This window comes from Mastigoproctus giganteus, chromosome 8 (assembly GCF_048544385.1).
Source record: "Mastigoproctus giganteus isolate SK-2022 chromosome 8, ASM4854438v1, whole genome shotgun sequence".
In the NCBI taxonomy this organism is placed as follows: domain Eukaryota; kingdom Metazoa; phylum Arthropoda; class Arachnida; order Uropygi; family Thelyphonidae; genus Mastigoproctus; species Mastigoproctus giganteus.
In genome coordinates, this window is record NC_143582.1 from 66,568,302 (window position 1) to 66,583,349 (window position 15,048).

General features: G+C 40.0%; 1 protein-coding gene across 1 annotated transcript in view; it reads left to right on the plus strand.

Annotated features, from left to right (window-relative positions):
* Positions 1–15,012, plus strand: part of LOC150081588 (uncharacterized protein CG3556-like) — a 36,522-nt gene extending 21,510 nt beyond the window's left edge. The window contains exons 3-4 of the mRNA XM_090379450.1: positions 10,479–10,615; positions 14,828–15,012. Coding sequence (XP_090235576.1) covers positions 10,479–10,615; positions 14,828–14,895 — 205 coding nt within the window. The 3' untranslated portion in view covers positions 14,896–15,012. The remainder of the gene's footprint in view (positions 1–10,478; positions 10,616–14,827) is intronic.
* The last annotated feature ends 36 nt before the right edge of the window (positions 15,013–15,048 follow it).

The window sequence follows — 15,048 nt, forward strand, 5'->3', positions numbered from 1 at the left end:
AACTTCCACAAGACAAATAAATAATTTAAACAGGATGAGAAATGGTAGCTGAAGATAATAGTGGAAAATGCAAGGACTTACATCTAGGTATCTTGTAACTCGTGAGGTATGTATCAACGTGTCAAGGAAAGTACTAGAGAAAAGAATATCCTAGACCTCCTCATCATCCATGAATCAGATGACATAACAGGGCTGACAGTAGAAGAACCAGTAGCAGGAAGTGATCACGGACTTCTACGGTGGATGATGATGATGAGAGAGGTAGCAACAGCATCATCATCAATCACGGACTTCTACGGTGGATGATGATGATGAGAGAGATAGCAACAGTAAAAGGCAAATTGGTTTTAATTTCAGAAAAGGAAATTACGATGCCTTAAGGTACTACATGGCCTCTATTAACTGGGTAGGTATTGCACAGAAAATGAATACAATTGAACTTTGGTATGCTTCTAAAACATTAATCACAGATGCCTTGAATGCGTATTTACCATTAAAAAAAAAAAAAAACTCCACGAGGAGGGTTCCAAGTTGGATGAATAGTGAAGTTGCCACATTACATGAGCAGAAAAAGGTGACATGGAAAGGTTACAGAGCAATAAAAAGTACTGAAGCCTATAACAGCTACAAGATGATCTGTAATAGAGCCACAGAAAATGTTCGACAGGCAAAGGTAGTTTATGAGAAATCACTAGCAAATAGAGCAAAGAGGGGGGGATAAGGAATTCTTCACATATATAAATGCCAAGAAGAGCAGGACAAACCAGATCGGACCTTTACGTAAGAGAAAGGGGATAGTATTAAATACACCAGCTGCCGTTGCAGATGAACTCAAAACAGTTATATTGCATCGATATTTACAAATGAAAATCCCTTTTGTGGCAATGTGAAATTGTGGGAGCGAAGTTGAAAAATATGTAATTAATGATATTGAAATTTCGCAAGATTATTTAATGAAAAAACTTTCGAGCCTACAGGCCAGTAAGGCTCCTGGAGTTGATGGAATATACCCTATAATCTTAAGGGAGGCGGCAAGTGAGCGCATTGAACTATTGAGGCTACTTATGCGAGCATTACTAGACTCTGGGGAGATTCCGTTGGATTGGAAAAGTGCCAATGTATCTCCCATACATAAGGGCGGCTCTAAGAGTGAAGTGGGAAATTATCGACCTGTCAGTCTGACTTCAGTGGTAGGGAAAATCATGGAGGCAATGATCAAGGGTGGAATTCAGGATCATTTGAATAGAACTGAAATTATCAAGGATACTCGGCATGGTTTTGTAAAGGGAAAATCGTGTTTAACAAATCTGGTTCGCTATTTTGAAAGGGTCACCCACGAGCTGGATTAAGGGAATAATTTCGACACTGTGTATTTTGATTTCAGCAAAGCTTTTGACTCAGTCCCACATCAGCGGTTGCTTTATAAGCTGCAACAGGTTGGAATCACTGGGAAAATTCTTAGATGGATAGCAGGATGACTTCAGGGCAGGAGGCAGTGGGTTGTGATAAATGGCTATTCCTCAGATTGGGTTGATCTAAGAAGTGGGGTTCCCCAAGGATCAGTATTAGGACCATTGTTGTTTTTAATTTTATAAACGACATCGATGAAGGGATAGAGGGCGTGATTTCTAAATTTGCAGATGATGTTAAAATTGGTAGAGTAGTTAATGATCACTATCAAGCTAAGCTTCTTCAGAGAGACCTAGATAGACTTCAGGAATGGTCAGAAAAATGGCAGCTATGCTTTAATCCAACAAAGTGTAAGGTATTACACCTGGGAAACAGTAATCCCAAAATAACTTATTCACTCGGTGGAGTTCAACTAAACCCAGTACTGGAGGAAAGGGACTTGGGTGTTACGATACGGTCAGACATGAAATTCTCTGAGCATTGTAAACAGGTTGCAAGGAAGGCCCATGGTATCCTATCGATGATCTATCGAACTTTTGCAAGTAGAGATAGGGACGTGATAATCCCATTATATAAGGCTTTTGTTAGACCACACTTGGAATACTGTGTTCAAGTATGGAGACCGCACCTAAAGAAAGATATCGAGCTTCTTGAAAGGATGCAAAGACGGGTAACTCGCCTGGTCAGATCGGTAAAAGGGCGTCCTTATGAAGAAAGACTTCGAATATGTGGGTTGCAGAGTTTGGTAGCTAGACACCTTAGAGGAGATTTGATTGAGGTGTTTAAGGCTCTGAGAGGCATCAGTAAAATGAATGAGGACGAAATTTTCAAGGTTATAAATGATGCTAGAACCAGGGGACATAAATTCAAGTTACGGGGGAAAATGTTTGGATTGGACTGCAGGAAGTTTTGTTTTAGCCAGCGAGTTATAAATTACTGGAATAAGCTGCCTACATGGGTGGTAGAGGCTGACAGTTTGACAGAGGAAATTCAAAGGTCATCTGGATAGTACCTTCGGGTCAGGGAAGCGCATAGGATGATAGATTTAATTTCCTTTTCTTTTATTAATTATTATTATTATTATTTATTATTGTTTTATTCGGTTTTTTTCTTTTTGGCTGGTGCAGCATAAGCTATAGGCTTTCTTGCACCATGCGGCCATTACTAATACTAATACTAATCAGGAATCCTAGAGTAAAGCAGCACTCGGATGCCGTCAAACTAGGGTTGCAGATATTGAAAAAGATTTGGGAGTCTGATATGTAGTTCTTGTAGATTTTAGCGCATCAGCGACCTTAGGTCACATAACGCTGTATATCATATATACACTGGTGTGCAAACTTAAGGACCAGTCAGGTTTTCACCTGTAGCTTCTCATAGGAGTAGCCTGGATATGGGAAAAGCATACCAAAGGAACATTGTGAGGTACAGAAATGATGAAGGAAACAACACCGACAAAACAACGGAAACAAATCAGTACAGATGGACTTTATTCAAAAATGGCAACACAGCACTGGCTGCCATGATCCAGATGTATCACTGCCAAAGATGGAACAAAGGGAAGAGGTGGTCCTCCGTAGGAGATGTGGCCACCCCTAATGTCGATGCACGCTTTGCACCGCCTGTCCATACTAAGAACAATGTTGTTGATAAGTTCTTGCGGCAACATCGTCCATTCCTCTGTCAGCGCCATCTTCAGCTGGTGAACATTTTCTGGTGGGTGCTGACGTGCCGCCAGGCGTCTCCCCAGAGCGTCCCATATGTGTTCGATGGGATTTAGATCGCCGGAATGGGTAGGCCAATCCATACGAACAATGTCCTCACTTTCCAAAAGCATATCAACAGCTGCAGTGCGACGGGGTGTGGTTTAATCATCCATAAACACGAACTCGGGGCCAATGGCACCTCGGAACAGACGCACATGGAGAACGATTACCTCAGTACAGTAGCGTGCACCGGTTACAGTACCGCCTTCCAGTATCTGGAGTTGTGTATGTCCATTCAAGATAACGTCTCCCCAGACGAGAACACCTCGACCTCCATATCGATCCCTTTCAGTGATGTTTGCGGGGTGATACTGTGTGCCAACCTCTCGCCAGATTAGCTGACGTTCAGAATCGCTGCTGAGACTGAATCTACTCTCATCAGTAAATAGTACCTTGCCCCATTGCGCTGCTGTCCAGTCCTTTATGTTAGAAGCACCACTGTAAACGGTGTCTCCGATGCGCAGGTGTTAAAGGGACACAGTATACTGGCCGTCGGACAAACAGGCCACCTTTGTGGAGTCGCCCGGCCACAGTAAACCGCGATATCCTGCGTTCTGTGCAGCTGGTTTGCAATGATTCCCGCTGTCTGGTGTCGGTCCCTCTTGGCCTGTAGAAGTATACAGCGGTTATCAGTGGGCGTTGATTCTCGTGGACGACCACCACTGGTCCTTCGAACAGCTGTAGCTGTCGTTCTGAAGGCCGACCACGCACGTGAGATGATGCTATGGGCGATACCAAACTCTGCAGCCACACTCCTCGCACTTCGACCTTCCCAATTATTCGACCCCGGTAAAGTCATCCGGATGTTGTTTACTGGTCATTTAGTTGTCTGTAACACTGTATGAAACCAATCGAACATCTGTAACAATCGTGCCACCATTCGGTAATTTGCACATAACTGCTGAACTGCTGCTTTTATCTGTTTATGTGAGCCCTCTCATCACGATTCAAATTTTTGTATGTGCACCAGCTTTCTGCTGAACGGCCACAGTTATCCAAATCGCCACAGGCTGTTTCGATTGATTTTGTGGTTGCAACCTTTAGAAATAGTGTTGGCCCTTAAGTTTTGCACACCAGTGTATAACTGGATAGATAACTTTAATATAACCACAGCAGGTGTCATTTTTATGTTTAGCTTCAAACATATCTCCTCCACTTTTATGTCTGCATTACCTGCAACATGCAACAGACAAATCCACCATGATCAGATACGTCGCAACAATAGTTTATCCCTCGCTTCTCTCTGCTGCAGAGATTTGGGCATCTGCATCTCCATCTACAATTAAAGCAGTGTTCTCCTCCGAGAACTGGCTCAAGTGGGCTTGCCACAAGCTCAACCTACCTACCTACCCAGCTCCGAACCACCGCAATGGGCAACACACTTGACATCCCAAGGCCTACGTGGCTCATTGATGAAAGGAGATTTGTCATTACGGTGAGGCTCATTGCTGGCCTCAGTTCCCCTTCTTCCCTCTTGTACAAATGTGCATGGAGGATCCCAGTGGCGCATCTGCGAGCAACTCCACAGCTATTTCCTCTTCAAGCACGCCTTCACCTGTCGGGCCGGTTCCTTCCTCAGCAGATGTTAGCGAACGTCCAGGATCTATATGTCGACTTCAACAAGTTTAGTAAGGATCGACAATACAGGAAAATAATACTGCGTGGTGGGTGGCCAAGGCTACCACTATTATAACCTGACCCGGATCAATACACTTTATTATTCAATTCAATCGAATGTATACAATCATGAAACCCAATGTATATTCTGTTATGTATTTTCTAACCGCAGCGTGTGTATAATCACTTAATGTCTAGTATGCAGACCGGGCTAGCCGGGTGGGCAAAGTGCCTGCCTGGCAACCGAAAAGTCACGGGTTCGAATCCCGCCTCGGGCTTGGATCAGAGCAAAAATCTTTGGAGGTGCATTATGACTAACAGCAAAAAAAAAAATGTCTAGTATACTTTATTATTATTCGTTATAATTTTATCCTTTTGATTTATTTATTCAGGTAACACTGCCTTCGTATTACTTTATTAACCCCTGGTCACTGTGCCATGACGGGTAGTTGCAACTACACTATTATGTAATCACCATGTGTTGCAATGAAGATCTCTCTCTCTCTCTCTCCCTCTCTCTTGTAAGCTATAACGTTTGGAAACCAGATATCTGCCAGATGATCGAGGTATTTAAGGCCTTGAAAAGTTTGTGTGAACACTGCTGGAATATTTACGCTATCATGCGACATACACAATTGGACGTAAATTCAATTGAGAAGAGGATAATTCTAGGCTAGATGTCCGAAAATTTTCCTTTAGTCAAAGAGTGACTGCTTTTTTTGTGTTGCCATTTTGTCGTTTTGCAACAGCTAGCTGACAGCAACTGGCGAACAATAAAATTGCTGCCATAGGCAAACTATGAAACTGCCGACTCCCAAACCCACAAGGCATATATCAGCTTAGGTGTTTTGTAATCGGGAAAATATGTTGCTCTGTAACTGAGTTATTGCATGTCAAAACTGCAGCCACTTTGACTCCACGTCGCAAATTAACAAAGGATTTCGCTAAAATATTTATCTTTGTAGTTAGTATGAATCAGAGCTGTAATACTCAATATGTTCTACGTTGATAATAATATTAGTAAATTAATAAGAGGAGTTTACCTCAATATAGTACGTGGAACACTTCCGTATGATACCCTCCAGAAATTAAAACGGAAAAAACGAAAAAATCGACAACTTACCGGTACATTAAAGTAAAATATAAATAATTAAAGTAAAATATAAATAATTAAATAATCAATTTAACACAATTCAAAATCAATTCAAAACAATTAAAATTCAAATTAACGCAATTAAAAGAATCTAACCAAAATATTCAAAACGATTTTCCTTCCTGAAGCTGACAATACGGATACTAAGTCATTAAACTTTCTAAATTTCACGCTTACCCGGGACTCGAACAAAATACAATTTAGCATCTATCGAAAACCCACAAACACCGGTATGCTTCTACATTATAATAGCTACCACCCGTTCACCTACAAAAGATCGATTATCTTTAATCAATTTCTAAATGCCTATAAATATTCAACGACGGATTCTGCTTTAGACTCAGAAATACAAATATTAACTAGCAGATTCTTGAACAGGGGTTATCCCATTAACACAATAAATCGAATTAGGGTACAAGCTAAGGATAGGATACAAAATACTGCACCAATCAACAATAGTAATATCAAAAAATACTTTATTTCTGTCCCATATGTTGAACAGTGGCACAAACAGCTTAACAGATTCTTTAAAGATACCGAATTTAAAATTATAGCTAGGCCTATACGGAAGTTACACACTATACTGAACAATCGCTCGGTTCTTTCGGCGTTCGCAACACAAATTAATGATCTAGTATACAACATTTCTTGCGGTGATTGCGACTCGTCTTATCAGGGTTCCACGCGGTTTTCTCTTAATATCCGTGTAAATCAACACGAAGCCTCTGTTCGTGCTTCTCGTTCAGCAGCGTCAGAATTAGCCTTTCATGCCATTAACGAAAAACATACTTTTTTATTTAACGAGGCCAAAATACTTAACGTTCAACGTAATTATACGCGACTATTAATTGCAGAAACCGTTGAAATTAAATTACACGAGAATTCTGTTAATGTTCGGCGGCCATATTTGATCTCCGATGCGTGGACCTTTACGCGCATGCGCGAAGACACATAATCACTATTTAAGTTGCAGGTTTAGCCTGATTCGGTAATTTTCATTCCTGTGATCACGACAGTCGGTCGAAAAGCATTGTCAGCTTCAGGAAGGAAAATCGTTTTGAATATTTTCGTTAGATTCTTTTAATTGCGTTAATTTGAATTTTAATTGTTTTGAATTGATTTTGAATTGTGTTAAATTGATTATTTAATTATTTATATTTTACTTTAATTATTTATATTTTACTTTAATGTACCGGTAAGTTGTCGATTTTTTCGTTTTTTCCGTTTTAATTTCTGGAGGGTATCATACGGAAGTGTTCCACGTACTATATTGAGGTAAACTCCTCTTATTAATTTACTAATATTATCTTTGTAGTAAATAAAATATTTGCAATATTAATCAAATCCAGGAATGTGGAGAAATGAATTTTCATAACCACACAGAATCGAAATAATATATTATTCTTTTGTATTTGTTTTTGTCTTTATCATTTTAATTTTTTAAAATTGATTTTTTTCCTCTAATTTTCTGTGAATGAATCCCAAGTTCTTCAATGCGATGTAGCATCCACAGTATTTCCAGACATTTGAAAATGCACAAGACTGACAGTCCAAGAAAAGAGTCATCGTTACCTTACCTGCTGAGGCACAACTTTAATCATCTTGGCTCTAGGAGTCTAGGCTGTGGTGTATCTATGATTCATCGCCGCTAATAACCACGCTATTTTTCTGATGACGTGGAAGTTGAAAGCGTTGTATGTCTCTGATCACGAGACCAGCCGACGTCTTTTTGTGCAATGAGTTTTCAAAATTTAATAAAGCGATTGGGCAAGTGTATAAATGCTTTTAAGATTATGTTGAGGAACAAATGCTTTGTTCAGTTCAGTTCAGTTTTCCTGCTTAATTTGCCCTCTAAATTGTAGCACGAGCACACGTCATTCTGCAATAATTTAACGGCCTGTTAATATGATTATATGAGCCTTGTTTATTATTATTATTATTATTATCATCCACATGGTGTAAGGAAGCCTGAGGCTTATGCTGCACCAGGCAAAAAAAAAAAAAAAAAAAAAAAAATTCTGAATTACCCAGATAGAAACATTTAGAATTTTTAATTTTTTTTTAGTTGTTGGCGCATCGGCTTCTGTGGCCATAATGCACCTCCCAAGGATTTTGCACTCTGATCCAAGCCCGAGGTGGGATTCGAACCCGCAACCTTTGGGTTGCCAGGCTAGCCCGGTCGGCAGAATTTTTAATGTTCAGATTCTGTGAAACTACTTTACAAAGTAAAGTAGTTTCGCAATAGTTTTAAAAACAAAAGTCGTCGTAAGACTGTGAGTCGCTGCCATTAAATAAACGTGCTTTCTTGCAGATGACATATTTCAATCTTCCATGGTGGTTGTAATGTTCCTGAAACATTACAGCTTTTCCAGTTTGGCAATCTGCAAAATCAAAAATAATAGCTGTTCTGGAATTGATAACCTCGAGGGTATTTTTATTAAGCGACTATACAAACTCTATCCATCTGTCTTTGTCACAATGTATAATAAATGCTTGAACGAGGTAACTTTTCCTGTCCTTTGGAAGACGGCATTGTTAAAATTAATTCCCAAACCTGGTATTCCTATCTCTGCTAAGGCCTATCGTCCTATTGCGTTATTGTCCAACTTGGGTAAAACTCTTGAGCGACTTATTGCTGCCCGTCAAGATTGTCTATTTACTGAACGCTTACTAAAGTTCTCCGACCAGTTTGGCTTTCGTACAGGCCGTGGAACTGAGGAGGCCTTGGTTGAACTTCTCTCCAGAGTAAACAGCTGAACTTTTAAATATGCTATGGCTATTTTCGTAGATTTCTCTGGAGCCTTTGACTCCCTTTGGTGGGACAGCTTCTTTGCTCGCCTCAAGGCTGCTCGATGCTCCTCACAACTCTACAACTTAACCTGCAACTACCTTCTCCACCGTTCTGTACAAGTCATTTCTGGAACTCAGCAACTCAGTCGTTCTGTTTCTCGAGGATGCCCCCAAGGTTCGGTGCTCGGATACCTCGGAAGTCACAGAAATACGCTGCAGGTTACTTGAACACCTTTCTCTTGCATGTAAATCAATTATCAAAAATCAGTAAAAATAAATTTGTGATGTAAGGCGCTCATAAGTATTTTATTGAAAGAAAATCCTCGCACTTTAATTACGGTCTTGCACCTGTAACCATTCAGGTGCAAGAGGGTAATTAAAGTAGCAAATCCGGCACGGAATGTACCAGATTACTGAAGTAACTCAACCATAGTTCATTGCGCCAAACAAAAAATAATGGTTCTTGTTAACGTGTTGGAAGGCTTCTTTATTTCTCTGTCCCATGTCCCAGCAATTTTCTATGGAGTTTAAAATTTGGCTACTTACTGGCTAAGGTAAATATTCGATATGTGTATCTCAAATGGAATTCTTCACCTAAAGATAAAACAGTAAAGTAATTAGTACATATTATTCATTAACATATACTGAAAACTACATCAAAAGATTGTGTAATGTTGTACTTACATTTCCTGTGAAGTTGAAGGGCCAGATTCATGGTGGAAAGTAATTTTCTGAATGTATCTCTAATAACAGACAAAAGAGTTCCTTTTAATATTCATTTACAGTAGTCTCAATCAGCAGTAGCTACCTTTTACAAAGTAAGTTCTGCTCACTCTGCTTTTTAAACGCAGCTTCAAACAGATTCTCGAGGATCTGATGACAGCCGTCTCAGTGTAACTTCTGGAGTTTTTTTCAGCATGTTTCCAGTTGTCAACCTATGAATATTTAAATCCTGAACACGAACAGGCATTTTGTCCAAATGACATCCAACTATCATTCCAGTGAAATTCGGTTAGCACCCTACGTTTACTCATCGTTCTAAATGAATTCCGGCCGATGACTTTTACTGGTCAAAATATTTCCATAGTTCGTAGTCGCACACAATATCCTGCAATCAAGGAGTATCCCCCAGACTTAATAAATAATTAAGTCTATTAATTAATTATTTAATAAATAATTAAATCCCCCAGAATAAATAAAAATAGGACTGAGATGTCTTGTAGTCTGCATCGGCTGGGAAATTATACAAAAATCACTGTATCTCAGCAGATACACCCGCAAAATATCTTGCCATATAATATTGCTGAAAGACCATAGTCCCTTAGGCCTGAAGTGAGAGTTCCACAATAGTACCAAAATACACATACCCAGGCAGAGAATTTATACCTTCCAAGTAAGTCCCACGTAATTTTTTTAATAATTACATTATTAACAGATTTCCGTAATGTGAATGGCTGAGGGAAGAAATTTCACTGCATCACTACCATGAACTCCTAACAAACCTCTTAGCTTCCGATAACACGAGTAGCACAAATAGGAAACTAAATTTATAGCTTAATATGGGCCCATATTAAGCCATAAATATACGATCCGCACTGATCAGAAGCTATACCTGACGTACGCACTCAACACTCTCCTGACCACTGTTTGGGCTGCAGAAAGTAATTGAAATGGCCAATACCCACTTTTAAATATCATATATTTAGTTGAGTCTACAAGTTTTCTTTATATTTCTTCTACAGGTTTGAGTACATTGAATACTCATTTGGTAACTACATAACTGAAATTGGAGGCATAAAGGAAGACCTACAAAATAAGAAGCACTGGATGATTTACAAGGTCGATCCTAATACCGGAACAGAGAGTTTAACACCTGTGGGTGAGTACTGATCAAAGAATTTTATCCCTTTTCAATTTCCACTTTAATGCAGTTTCCAGGATTACGTCAGCCATGATCAAGAGCAGGGAAATTGTAGTTTCCTCCGATTAAGTGATTTGCATAAATTATCTTATACAGTTACATCTAACCAAGTAGATACAGTTTCATCGAGTCAAGGCAGAAAATATACGGAGAATTTAAATATAAGGCCTTTGTCGAGTACATTCCTCCCCTTTGCTAGTGGGATTTAATCTCTTTAATGCAAACAGTTCGAAAGAAACGAGGGATGTACTGCCGGTATAATTCGTTTAGTTCACTGCAGAATGTAAGTTTATTTCTTTAGGTCATCGTTGACAAATTGTGCTGCCACAATCGTGGCAAGTAATCCGGTATACAATATCGCTGCGTAAGAGGGAAGCAATGGGCGTTGGGCAGCTGCTATGTTGGAGAAAGCTCCAGAAGTCTTCAAGACAGCCTCGCGGAACATGACAGATCCATCCGCTGGCCTGACTCGCTGATTCTGAACACTCTGCATTTGCAGAACATCTTTAGTCAACTCATCATGACCTCAACCCCAGATGTGATATCAGGTATGTTCGGGGTCTGACGGCACCTGGGATTTCTCCCATCTCCGCGTATGTTCTCTGTATCGGACAAGCTAGATTTAAAAGTGTGTGGGATATGTACTGTGTAGTTTGTTGTGCCCATTGTTCATCCGGCCTGTTAGCCGCCGGGCCCTAGTGAGACCCGACGTTACCAATACCCACCACAGGGAGGCCGGCCGGGTGTTACCAATATTTGTACTTTGGCTGGTCTTGCCACTTACTTTCCTGGGATTTCAGTGGCTAGGACCAAAAAATAAAATAAAATAAAATAAAAATAATAATAATTATAATAAATAAATAAATCGAGGTTGATATTAGTGATTACTTAGCAAGTTAGTATTAATAGTACGCGACGTGGGGCTGTGCCGTGAAAGTGAGTTTTAAAAACCAAATAGGTCCGGGCAAGAATTTTGATGTTCTCTTTTGATTTTGAAATGTAGGGCTAAACGCTGTGCAAGACAAAAGTTTGGGGGAAGGATGAAGACTGGGGGGAAGAAGTTGGAAATAAGGGGCCGACAGAGTAGATAGCCCCTGCAGGTAGTGAGGCATGCCCGTGCCCCACCAGAGTGAGAAAATTGGGGAGGCCAGGAGAGGCAAGCCTCTCCTCCCCAGGAGTTTGGAAAGAAAGATCCGCTCAAGAGAGTGCGGATTTGGGTCGCCAATAGGCTGTTCCGGCGGGAGAGTGCCACCGTATGTCGTCTCCATCAGTTTGCAGGCCCTAAAAAGCTGGCCGTTGAGTCTCATCTAGGTGGGACACTAATAGGGGGTTAAATCTGGGATGTCATCCTTCCAGACTGCATGTGGTCTGGGTCCTATTTTCTGGTCATTAGCTTGGGGTCATAATCAAGTCTACTGGCTGTCATTATGGGGTTTTATCCCTTCCGTGATGTTTGATAGTCCTCACACTACCTTTTGTCATTATATAGTGGGTCTATGCTGCAAGGTCTGGGGGCAGTGTCCCTTTGTTCTGATGTCACAACTATTTAAAGGTGGTTTTTTTTTTTTTTTTTTTTTTTTGGTAATCATGACTCTTGTGGTTAGACAATATATTGTCACTTGTCTTTTCCCAGTGCATTTTGTACTCAGTCCAAGGTCTGTATAGTCGGCTCCTCTGTGTCATCTCGCTGCTATTTGCAGGTTTGTTTTGGTTTTGTCTCATTCCTTTAAGGTCTTTTGTATATGGCGCCTGGTAAATAATCCCTGGGCAAAATCAGTTAAGGCTAAATATTCCTCTTGTGTATCTAGTAGATGTGACTCAAGATCCCTCGGTAGATAGTGAACTCTAGTTATTAGTCTGCATCTAAGGTCTTCGTATTGGGCACACTCAAACATAATGTGCACCCAGCTTTCTTGTTCCCCGCAAGTACAACGCGGTTCCTCCACTATTCCCAATGCTGTAAGCTTTGCATTGAAAGCCCCGTGACCCGTAAGGAGGTAGGTCGTGTGAAGTCCGGGGGTAAACTCTGTCTACGTCCGGGATGAACTTTTTGGTGATATTCCCTTTTGTTGTGTTTGTCCAGCGGTATTGCCAGGTTTCTTTTAAGTATTTCTGCAGCCTGTTCTTTTCAGCCTTGTGGGTTGCACTGTTATCCACTGTGTAGTCTAGGTGGGTGCAAGGCTTTGTTTATATAATAGGCTATTCCAGTACGTATGATGTCCAGGTCAAGGGGAAGGGCTCCGGCCAAGACCTGTAAGGCAATAGTGCTAGTGGTGCTGCAGGCTCTGGTAATGGTTAACAGGATAGTTCTATGGATTGAGTCGATTATGAGTCTATTTACGGCGGTTGATGTCTTGTGATACCAAACCGCAGAGGCATATGTTATAGCTGGTAGGAATGTCGTTTTATAATATAAGGAGAGTACGCGACGTTTAAGTCCCCAGTCACGATGGACCACACGTGCTAACAGTGCAGAGTACTTCCTTATCTTTGTTCTTAGATGTGTGAGATGCTGCTTGAAGGAAAGATTACAATCTAATATCACCCCCAGGTACTTAAGCTGGCTTTGGAGTTTCATTGTGGTGTTGTTCACCTTTATTTGAGGCGGCCTGTGCAGGTCAAGGGTGCCTTTCAGTAAGATTGAGGATGTCTTAGTTGGTGAGATTTTTAGGCAGTGTAAGGTGGTCCAGTCCTGTAGTATCTTGATGGCATGGTTTGCTTTTACCTCCAACTGGGTTCTACTGTCGGCAGCAATTTTCAAGATTAAGTCGTCGGCAAAAGCTTGGGTTTGGGCGTCACCAAGGTCCATGGCCAGGAACTCATCCAAGACAATGTTCCACAACAGCGGCCCAGGACAGAACCCTGGGGGCAACCCCTGCAGACACTGCGGTTTACCCTACCATAGGGTGCCACGACACTCGATCAATCTCGACACTATCACCGCCTGAGCTTAGAGTTCCTAAATATATCCAGCTGTCACAAAGTTTTAAATCGCAGTAGAGGTACAAGACTACATCCAATTTTAGAGTCAGTAGTGTTGAAACACGACAAACGCTGGCAGCAATCCCATATGCGCGCCGCGCACCAACAACAATCGTCTGACGTGGCCTGAACACTCATGTACGCGTACTCCCAGTCATCTGATCACGTACAGCATATTTAGTATGATTTATTCCATTCTAGATTTATGTCATGTTTGCATTTCTGTATGTACTTGCTGAAGGAGTTCCTTACTCCGATTGGTGCACTATAGCCTTTGATGCTGATGCGCCATAAAAATCCTAATAACCAACCAACCTTACTCCGAAAGCTACTTGTATTAAAACTTATTAAATTTAGTAAGTTACTGCTTCTACTGGCTCTGCTGTATTCTCCTCTTCTTCTAAACCATGAATACCAGTGCCAGAGGCCCATTCTCTTTCAAAATAACTATTATTTATTAATTTACTTTTTTTTATCTTTCTATCCTAAATCTTTACCTAATCTCACCTCATTAAGCAAAATTTCTAGACATTTAGGAGATTATTGAGGAGCCTCACTATTTTCTGCTGATTTTTTAAAGCGAAATCACACAGCAGTTCGAGATTACAAAACCTGCCAGTCGCTCCACTCGCATTTGAATAAAAGTTTTCATTTTTATCATCATAACATTCATTTTTTCTTATTTTTACATAAATATAAGGCCGAATTTTATATTAAATTAAGCAGCATTGCTTAAATCCTAGGTTTTAATGGTATTTTTGTTTATTTCCTATATTTGAATAAAATGCACATGTAAAAATATTATGCAGATTTTTGTGTAAATAAATGTGTTTATCGATTTCATCTAGTATATGAAACCGATAAACTCACCATCTCCACCCTCCTATCTAAATTTCTTGAGCCCCCTCACTGGCCGTGATGCCCTGACTAATCTTGCAATAATTGGAAATTTGTGAGAGTCCAAGATAGAATAAAAGTGCTTTAAGATTTTTAGTTTTATTTTTCACCTATTTTCAGGGACTACTTTAATCAGGAGATTTCACTGCTTTCATATTTTAAATAAAATTATTAAACCGTATAATAAAAATTGGTAAAAATGGATAAGATTAGGCTGTGTCAACTTGTATTAAATATATATATATATATACAGTTAATGTATATAAATATGCTTTATTTGTTTTTTCACAGGTGTTAGTGAGATTATCGTTCATGATGGCGAACACTACATATTTTGGTACCAAACTGTGGATTATTAAGTTTTTAAGTTTTCTGAGCTATCCTAACTGTTCTTCTGGTTCATGAATGTAAAAAATCTTTTGTGTAACCCACATTGTATCAACAAGAAACAGTTATAAAACTTATTTTGTATAGAACTACTTTGTTGTGTTTAAATACCGAAAAATAAAACA